Source organism: Cherax quadricarinatus, chromosome 15 (genome assembly GCF_038502225.1).
Source record: "Cherax quadricarinatus isolate ZL_2023a chromosome 15, ASM3850222v1, whole genome shotgun sequence".
Classification (NCBI taxonomy): Eukaryota; Metazoa; Arthropoda; class Malacostraca; order Decapoda; family Parastacidae; genus Cherax; species Cherax quadricarinatus.
The window spans coordinates 15,552,717-15,562,634 of record NC_091306.1 but is presented as its reverse complement, the minus strand read 5'-3'; the positions used below and the strand labels follow the sequence as shown (position 1 = coordinate 15,562,634).

General features: G+C 47.0%; 1 protein-coding gene across 1 annotated transcript in view; it reads left to right on the top strand.

Moving 5' to 3' along the window:
- The window catches only part of LOC128692152 (transcription factor SOX-21-like), a 174,399-nt gene that overhangs the window by 159,108 nt on the left and 5,373 nt on the right, over positions 1–9,918 (top strand). Inside the window, exon 4 of the mRNA XM_070085353.1 lies at positions 506–627. Within this exon, the coding sequence (XP_069941454.1) occupies positions 506–627 (122 nt within the window). The remainder of the gene's footprint in view (positions 1–505; positions 628–9,918) is intronic.

The following is a 9,918-nucleotide window of genomic DNA, read 5'->3' as shown; positions in this document are numbered from 1 at the left end:
AAAAGAAGATAGAAGGTGAGGTAATCAGTCCCGCAGGCTAGAAACAGGTGCAGTTACCACCCCCAGCATCCTCCATCTCTCCACACTCCCTCCCAGAATCTTTACTTCACTGATCTCCCTCACTCCTGCCCCACCTACCCACCCCGTCCCCTTCCCCCTCCCTCCCTCCCCCTCCCCGCCTTCTTGTTCATTATTCACCAGTGATCGTCCAGGTGTTAACTCACTTGTAGGCCTAATGCCAATTTACTCCTAATGGAAAAACTCTTGGGCGTGTGCGCGCGCGCGTGCAATCACCTACAGTGAACTCACCTAATTATGGTTGCCTGGGTCGAGGCTTAGCTCCTGGCTCCCGTTTCTTCGCTGACAGCTGTTAGGTTCACTCTTCTGGCTTCGTGAGCCCTGTCGTACCTATTCTTGAAACTTGATATGGATCCTTCTTTTATCACTTCGCTGTCTAAGTCTACCTATTTCCTTAGTACTCAAAACCCTGGTATGTATAAGTTAGTTCCCAAGTTCGTGGGTCCTTACCATGTCCTCAGAGAGCTTAGCGGCAACAAGTTCGAGGTTGTCCGCGGTACAGTTAAGGAACCTCACCGCGACTACAAGAAGTGCATTAACAATGTGCAGGCGAAGCCGAGCTGGAGAAACGTGCCTTGCAACAGTGCAACCAGACTGACACTAGCGACAACCCTGCTACTACTCCCACCTCTGCTGACGCGACCAATGACCGTCTTCCTGTCCAACCACATACCTATGGAACTCTGTGTTCATTAAAAACTGAAAGAAACCCCCTTTCGCGGTCCCTAAGTATGCAATGAAGAATGAGCATAGACACAACTGAGATTCCTCAGTCAACAAAAACAATGGATATAGCCCCACTTCATGAAGGTGGTAGCAAAGCAATAGCCATAGTCTGCGACCCTGGACAACAGTACATTTCTGTGACGCTGATACAGTCTCTGACTTGTCCGACTCCATCGCTGACTACACTAACTCTCTTCTCGCTGAAATTTGCATCATTGCTCAAACGCTTTGCAGTTACAAAATCTCACATCTCGGAGTCAGTGTGGACTACACCATGTATATATTTCATGCATAGCAGGGCACCCACTGTATTTTCGTTGCAAGTTCTGCAACTATGAGTGACCTCAGGCAGCGTGTACTACACTGTGTACCATAAGCCAGGGCAGTGCCGTCCTCTCCTGTCACACCCGGGTAAATGCTACTGCCAGCCACTAACGGGGCGAGAAACGTGAAACTATGCATTTCCATCTCTAATTGCCTCGTTACAGCCCTAACTGCCATAGTTGGTTTATATTCTTATGATTATTCATTGCATGGTTCTCATCTTAAGTGACGATGAGGGATATGAAAAGGTGAAAAAAGAATAAAAAATGGAAGAAGGAAGAGGATTATCAATAGGAGGAAAGAAGAGGAAATAGAGAAAAATAAATCTTCAAGCACCGAGAGGTATATATTTCTCTATGTATACACGAGAGGTGTATATCTGTCTGTGTATATACACCTGTTTTAGGGTTTAAAGTATCTTCACTGGTGGTGAACAGGTGACAAGGAACTTCCATGACTCTCGTGTAGTCCACAGGTTTCAAATCTAATTAAGAAACACAGGTAACACCGATCAAATTCCTGGCGCTTAAAAGAGAGAGAGAGAGAGACAGACAAACAGACAGACAGACAGACAGAGAAAGAGACAGAGACAGAGAGAGACAAAGAGAGAGAGAAAGAGCGAGAGAGAAAGAGAGAGAGAGAGAGAGAGAGAGAGAGAGAGAGAGAGAGAGAGAGAGAGAGAGAGAGAGAGAGAGAGAGAGAGAGAGAGAGAGAGAGAGAGAGAAGGAAGAAGAAAAAAAGGGAAGACTTGAAAGCCTCACTCCCAAAATCCCATTGACGCCACGGAAAAGAAGGCTCGAAAAATTAATTATATCGACGATGGTGATTCAATGGAAGCCATTTTGACAGGGGATAGTGGTGCACAGAAATGCAAATTCTTTTTCAATGCCGGAGCAAAGTTTGGCGACGGGTCCCCTCTCGCTTCTCTGTGTTCGCCTGTATTGTTCACCTTCCTGGTGAACCTGTCGCCTGAAGGTGATTCCGGGAGGTTCTGAAGGCGGCAGCCACCTGCCGGGGTTTCAGGTGGGCCAGAGTGAGGGGTGTGGAGCCTGGGGCAGCTCCTGAAGCCCCCAGCCACGCCTGCAAGACGAGTCAGAGATCAGCCGAAGAATAGTGGGAATCTAAATTAGATGTGAATTTCCTAAGTAGGCCTTTGCAATTCCAGCTAAGTCTTAAGCAGAGTTGAAAGAACGAGTTTAAATGGGATTTTTGAGTGCCGTGAAATGGAATTTCAGAAAAGTCAATTGTACTCGAGTTGGAAGTATTCACTAAAGGAAAGAATCGACCATTCACGTAATTATTAGTTGGGTTCGAAGCTTTTGAGAGTCTTCGGAATGTAATCAAAGGGGAATAAAAAGAGACAATGAGGGTCTTGGAAACGCTTCCAAAGAAACTTACGAACGACTTTTGTTATTGTCATGTTAATATGCTCCGCTAACTTTTCAAATCAATACGGAGATTTTTTTTTATTTTGGGGTAAGTCTGCGCGATGAGGTGGTGCGCGCGAATGTCGGAGCGTTAAGGTCACGTCTCAAGGAATTGGTAATGTTGCATCAGGACACAAAGGTCACGTTTTGTCATTGGTAAGGAGGAGTCAGGGTACATGTGTGACCTCTTATAATCTCTTCTGACCCCTGGCTGTCACCTCAACTCTTTTGACCCCTGGCTGTCACCTCAACTCTTTTGACCCCTGGCTGTCACCTCAACTCTTTTGACCCCTGGCTGTCGCCTCAACTATTTTGACCTCTGGCTGTCACCTGAACTGTTCTGACCCTTGGCTGTCACCTCAACGTTTCAGACCTGTCTTCTAGCTTTCTCATACATAACTGAAAATGGTTCGGGTTGGACCGAAAGTCACGATATTGTGACTTTCACTCTCGGTATTGTGACTTTCACCCACGGTATTGTGACTTTCACCCACGGTATTGTGACTTTCACCCACGGTATTGTGACTTTCACCCACGGTATTGTGACTTTCACCCACGGAATTCGACCCAGGGAATCACACTCCGCACTTAACGAACTTAACAACCGCATATCTGCCACCCACCAACAAAAACACTGAAGTAACGCAAAACGACGTTAACATTTTTTTAGCTAACGTATGGAGTACAAATGAAGAACTACCATAACTAACGATTTCTTTTTTTTTTTTTTTCTTTACAAAATGTAACATCAATTTCGTGATTTAAAAGTAAATTCTACATGCAGTTTGGAAAATGCTGGACAAAGCCTCGAGCATTTTGTTTCCAAAGGAATTTTTTTCCCAAAAGGCTTTTTACCCAAAGACATTTTTCCAAAAGGTATTTTTTTTTTAGATTTCCGTGTGACTAGATATAAAATAAAAAAAATAATATTTGCAATAAATTTATAGACAAAAGATTAATGGAGGTTATAATTATTAATATAAACTGTGACTATATTATATACAGGGCTTCGAGAGTAGATACGACACAATCCTGAGGATTTAATGATGAACCTCCGGGTCAGAACTCAGGAGTGGCAAACCCGTACTGAGTAGTTGCAGGCTCGAACCTCCATCCGAAAACTGTAGACAACAAGTGTGACCAACCAGACTCTTGGTACAGTGCCCCAGGCAAGGCAGGTGGCAGGGTATGTGTAGACAACTCTCAGGTGACAGGGAATGTGTAGATATCCCTCAAGTGACAGGGTATATGTAGACATCCCTCAAGTGACAGGGTATATGTAGACATCCCTCAAGTGACAGGGTATGTGTAGACATCCCTCAGGTGACAGGGATGTGGAGACACCCCTCAGGTGACAGAATATGCGTAGACATCGCTCAAGTGACAGGGTATGTGTAGACATCTCTCAGGTGACAAGGTATGTGTAGACATCCTCAGGTGACAGGCCATGTGTAGACATCCCTCATGTGACAGGGTATGTCTAGACATCCCTCAGGTGACAGGGTATATGTAGACATCGCTCAAGTGACAAGTATGTATAGACATCGCTCAGGTGACAGGGAATGTGTTGATATCCCTCAGGTGACAAGGATGTGTAGGCATCCCTCAGGTGACAAGGGATGTGTAGACATCCCTCAGGCGACAGGGGATGTGTAGACATCCCTCAGGTGACAGGGTATGTGTAGACATCTCTCAGGTGACAGGGTATGTGTAGACATCCCTCAGGTGACTGGGTATGTGTAGACATTCCTCAGGTGACAGGGTATACGTAGACATCCCTCAAGTGACAGGGTATATGTAGACATCCCTCAGGTGACAGAGCAAGTGTAGACATCCCTAAGGTGACAGGGTATGTGTAGACGTCCTTCAGGTGACAGGGTATATGAAAACATCCCTCAGGTGACAGGGTATGTGTAGACATCCCTCAGGTGACAGGTTATGTGTAGACATCCCTCAGGTGACAGGATATGTGTAGACATCCCTCAGGTGACAGGATATGTGTAGACATCCCTCAGGTGACAGGGTATGTGTAGACATCCCTCAGGTGACAGGATATGTGTAGACATCCCTCAGGTGACAGGGTATGTGTAGACATCCCTCAGGTGACAGGGTATGTGTAGACATCCCTCAGGTGACAGGATATGTGTAGACATCCCTCAGGTGACAGGGTATGTGTAGACATCCCTCAGGTGACAGGGTATGTGTAGACATCCGTCAGGTGACAGGGTATGTGTAGACATCCCTCAGGTGACAGGGTATGTGTAGACATCCCTCAGGTGACAGGATATGTGTAGACATCCCTCAGGTGACAGGATATGTGTAGACATCCCTCAGGTGACAGGATATGTGTAGACATCCCTCAGGTGACAGGATATGTGTAGACATCCCTCAGGTGACAGGGTATGTGTAGACATCCCTCAGGTGACAGGGTATGTGTAGACATCCCTCAGGTGACAGGATATGTGTAGACATCCCTCAGGTGACAGGGTATGTGTAGACATCCCTCAGGTGACAGGGTATGTGTAGACATCCGTCAGGTGACAGGGTATGTGTAGACATTGGTCTTTGTTGCTCTTACTAAAGGCGTCAACAATCACCAATTATAGAAGTCTGAAAGTCTTAACAAAAGACTGAACTAACTTCCTTTACACCTTTTATAATATCCTTAATGACTTTAGTTCCATAATTAATCCGCAGGCATGGTGTGTGTGTGTGTGTGTGTGTGTGTGTGTGTGTGTGTATGTGTGTGTGTGTGTGTGTGTGTGTGTGTGTGTGTGTGTGTGTGTGTGTGTGTGTGTGTGTGTGTGTGTGTGTGTGTGTGTACTCACCTACTCACCTAATTCACTTAATTGTGGTTGCAGGGGTCGAGACTCAGCTCCTGGCCCCGCCTCTTCACTGATCACTACTAGGTCCTCTCTCTCTCTGCTTCCTGAGCTTTATCATACCTCTTCTTAAAACTATGTATGGTTCCTGCCTCCACTACTTCACTTGCTAGGCTATTCCACTTCCTGACGACTCTGTGACTGAAGAAATACTTCCTAACGTCCCTGTGACTCGTCTGAGTCTTCAGCTTCCAGTTGTGACCCCTTGTTCCTGTGTCCCCTCTCTAGAACATCCTATCTCTGTCCACCTTGTCTATTCCCAACAGTATCCTGTATGTCGTTATCATGTCTCCCCTGACCCTTCTGTCCTCCAGTTTCGTCAGTTCAAGTTCCCTCAACCTTTCCTCGTACGACATTCCCCTGAGCTCTGGGACTAGCCTTGTTACAAACCTTTGTACTTTCTCTAACTTCTTGATGTGCTTGACCAGGTGTGGGTTCCAGACTGGTGCTGCATACTCCAGTATGGGCCTAACATACACAGCATACAGTGTCTTGAATGATTCCTTATTAAGGTATCGGAACGCTATTCTCAGGTTTGCCAGGTGCCCGTATGCTGCAGCAGTTATTTGGTTGATGTGTGCCTCCGGTGACGTGCTCAGTGTTATGGTCACCCTGAGGTCTTTCTCTCTGAGTGAGGTCTGTAGTCTTTGCCCACCTAGCCTATACTCTGTCTGCGGTCTTCTTTGCCCCTCCCCAATCTTTATGACTTTGCATTTGGCAGGATTGAATTCGAGAAGCCAGTTACTGGACCACATGTCCAGCCTGTCCAGGTCTCTTTGCAGTCCTGCCTCATCCTCATCCGATTTAATTCTTCTCATCAACTTCACATCATCTGCGAATAGGGACACTTCAGAGTCTATTCCTTCCATCATGTCGTTCACATATATCAAAAATAGCACGGGTCATAGAACTGACCCCTGTGGGACCCCGCTCGTCACAGGCGCCCACTGTGATACCTCTTCACGTACCATGACTCGTTGCTGCCTCCCTGTCAGGCATTCCCTGATCCATTGCAGTGCCTTCCCTTTTATATGCGCCTGATCCTCCAGCTTCTGCACTAATCTCTTGTGGGGAACTGTGTCAAAGGCCTTCCTGCAGTCTAGGAATATGCAATCTACCCACCCCTCTCTCTCGTGTCTTACTTCTGTTACCTTGTCATAAAACTCCAGGAGGTTTGTAATACAAGATTTGCCTTCCATGAACCCATGCTGGTTTTCATTTATAATCTTGTTCCGTTCCAGGTGTTCGACCACTGTGCTCCTGATAATCTTCTCCATGACTTTGCACACAATACATGTCAGAGACATAGGTCTGTAGTTTAGCACCTCGTTTCTGTTTCCTTTCTTAAATATGGGGATTACATTTGCTGTCTTCTATTTCTCAGGTAGTTGCCTATTTTCAAGGGATGTGTTGAAGATTATGGTTAGAGGCATGCACAGCATCTCTGCTCCTTCTCTAAGGACCCATGGGGAGGTGTTGTCCGGTCCCATCGCCTTTGAGGTATCGAGGTCGCTTAGGAGCTTCTTCACCTCCTCCTCGGTTGTTTGTATGTCATCCAACACTTGTTGGTATATTCCCTCTTGATGTTCCCTTCTGTGCTGTCTTCCCACAGCCCTTCCTGTCTCTACTGTAAAAACTTCCTTAAATCTCCTGTTTAGCTCCTCACATACCTCCTGATCATTTCTTGTGAGTTCTCCACCTTCTGTCCTTAATCTGATCACCTGGTCTTTGACTGTTGTCTTCCTCCTGATGTGGCTATACAACATTTTCGGGTCAGTCTTGATTCTCGATGCTATGTCATTTTCATACTGTCGCTGGGCCTCACTCCTTACCTGTGCGTACTCGTTCCTGGCTCTGCGACTGATCTCCCTATTTTCGTGTGTTCTCTGCCTTCTGTACTTTTTCCATTCTCTATTGCACTGGGTTTTTGCCTCCTTACACCGTCGGGTAAACCAGTGGCTCGTTCTGGTCTTCCCGTTGTTTCTGTTGCCCTTGGGAATAAACCTTTCCACTGCCTCCTTGCATTTTGTTATTACATATTTTATAATTTCATTTACTGGCTTTCCTGCCAGTTCTCTGTACCACGGAACCTCCCGCAGGAAGTTCCTCAACCTTATGTAATCCCCTCTTTTATAGTCTGGCTTTTCCCATTCAACTCCTGTTACTCTCTCCACTTACAGCTCTACTATGTATTCTAAGCACAGAACCACGTGGTCGCTAGCTCCTAGTGGACTCTCATACTTGATGTCCTCAATGTCAGAGCTGCCCAGGGTGAACACAAAATCCAATCTTGCTGGTTCATCCTCCCCTCTCACTCTGGTTGTGTCCTTAACATGTTGGTGCATGAGGTTTTCCAGCACCACGTCCAACATCTTGGCTCTCCATGTTTTGGGACCCCTATGTGGCTCCAGGTTTTCCCAGTCAATCTCCCTGTGGTTGAAATCTCCCATAACCAACAACTTTGCTCTGCTGGAGTGAGCTCTTCTTGCCACCTCAGCAAGTGTGTCCACCATTGCTCGGTTGCTCTCTTCATATTCCTCTCTTGGCCTCCTGCAGTTCTCTGGTGGATTATACATCACTGCAATGACCACCTTGTGTTCCCCAGACTGAAGTGTACCTACTATGTAGTCTCTTTCTCCCGTCTGATCTATGCCTTCCATTTTCTCGAATTTCCATCTGTTTTTTTACGAGCAGAGCAACCCCACCTCCCCCTCTGCCCCTTCTATCATTCCTCATGATCTGGTATCCTTGTGGGAAGATTGCATCTGTTATTGTCTCCGCGAGTTTTGTTTCTGTAACTGCTATGATGTCTGGGGACATCTCATTGATTCTTTCTTGCCATTCCTCATGTTTATCCGTTAGTCCATCTGCATTTGTGTACCAAACCTTCAACTTCTGTTCTAATATTGTAACTGTGGTGCAGGGGGTGGGAACAGAGGGATCGGTGTGTGATGGTTGGTTTGGACTGTTCAGTTGCCTTGAGGGTGTCGTGGCTGGAGTCCTCCTGCTGGTGTTTCTGGGGGGTGTGCTTGTCCTTCCATTTGTTCCTGGGTTATTCTGCTCTCCTTTTTCATTTCCTCCCATTTCTCCTTTCGTTTTTGAACTCTTTCTTTCATCGTCTTTCTTTCGTCCTGTGTTCTGTCTCGATCGAGGTACACACACCTGAACTCCTGCTTGCCTCTCAGCCGTGCTTTCTCCTGCAGGATCATGGTTCAGGTTGATTCTGCCTTGAAAATTCCTTTTCTTTGTGAACCACCCGATTGTCCGAAAATTTGCCACCTGGGTCATGTCCCCCTCACCTATCATCTTCATGATACCTTCAATCGCTTTTTTTTCCTCCTGCTTTCTTTCCTCATAAGTTTCTCCTTTAGCTTCGTCTAGCCCATAGACAAACACTGATCTCTCCCTTTCCACCTAACACTGTGACTCCCATTGCATCCTCTGATGTGTTTTAGTTCCTTCCCGTGGAGTGTTCCTTCCTTCAGTCCCTTCCCTAGTTATGGCCCCTATGCTCCTTGGTTTGTCCTTCCTGCTCACCTGTTCCTGGCCCCCACAGGTATCTGGTAAGGTCCCTGCACATGCCCTAGTTCCTTCAATGTCTTCCAACCTCTCATTCTGTCCTAGTGTGCTCCCTGTCTTTGTTTTGGCCCCATGTGGGTTTGACAGGACCTCTGCATACAGTTTAGTTTCCATGTTCCCTTCAGACCTGTTGTCTGTGTCTGATGTAGCCATTGCCGATGCTACTTCTGTAATATCTTTGTCTCTATGCTGTTTCAGATGTCTCAGCTCCTCTTCTAATATCGCTATCTTGTTTTCTGCTGCTGTGGCATGTTGCTTCCACCTTCTGCATTCTGCTGCTAACCTCTCTTCCATCTTCCTTGCCAGCTCATCTAGTCTCCTTCCCCAGTCTTCCTCCCTTTTTTTGAGCTCTGCCTCCCACTCCTCCCTCCCAGATTCGCCCTTGGAGCCCCTTGTCTTCATCCTAGTTCTAGGTTCCCCCATTGCTCAACAGAAGGAAGGGGGATGGGGGGCTAGGGGGAGGGGAATAGATGGTTAGGGGGAGAGGGGATGGATGGTTATGGGGAGGGGAGGATGGTTATTGGAGGGGTAGAGATAGTTGGGGAGGGGGTTAGATGGTTTGGGGGAGGGATAGGTGGCTAGGGTTAGGTGGTTAGAGAAGGGGGAGAGGTGGTTAGGGGAGGGGGGGAGTCCATGTTTGAGAGAGAGAGAGGTGATGGATGGTTATGGGGGAGGGGAGGATGGTTATTGGAGGGAGGGAGGTAGTTGGTGGAGTTAGATGGTTTGGGGGAGGGGTTAGGTGGCTTGGGGGAGGGGTAGGTGGCAAAGGTGAGGTGGTTAGGGAAGGGGGAGAGGTGGTTAGAGGAGGGGGGTACATGTTTGTGTCAAGTGTTTGTGTCAAGTGGTGGTGGTGGTGGTGTGTGTGTATTCACCTATTTGTACTCACCTATTTGTGGTTGCAG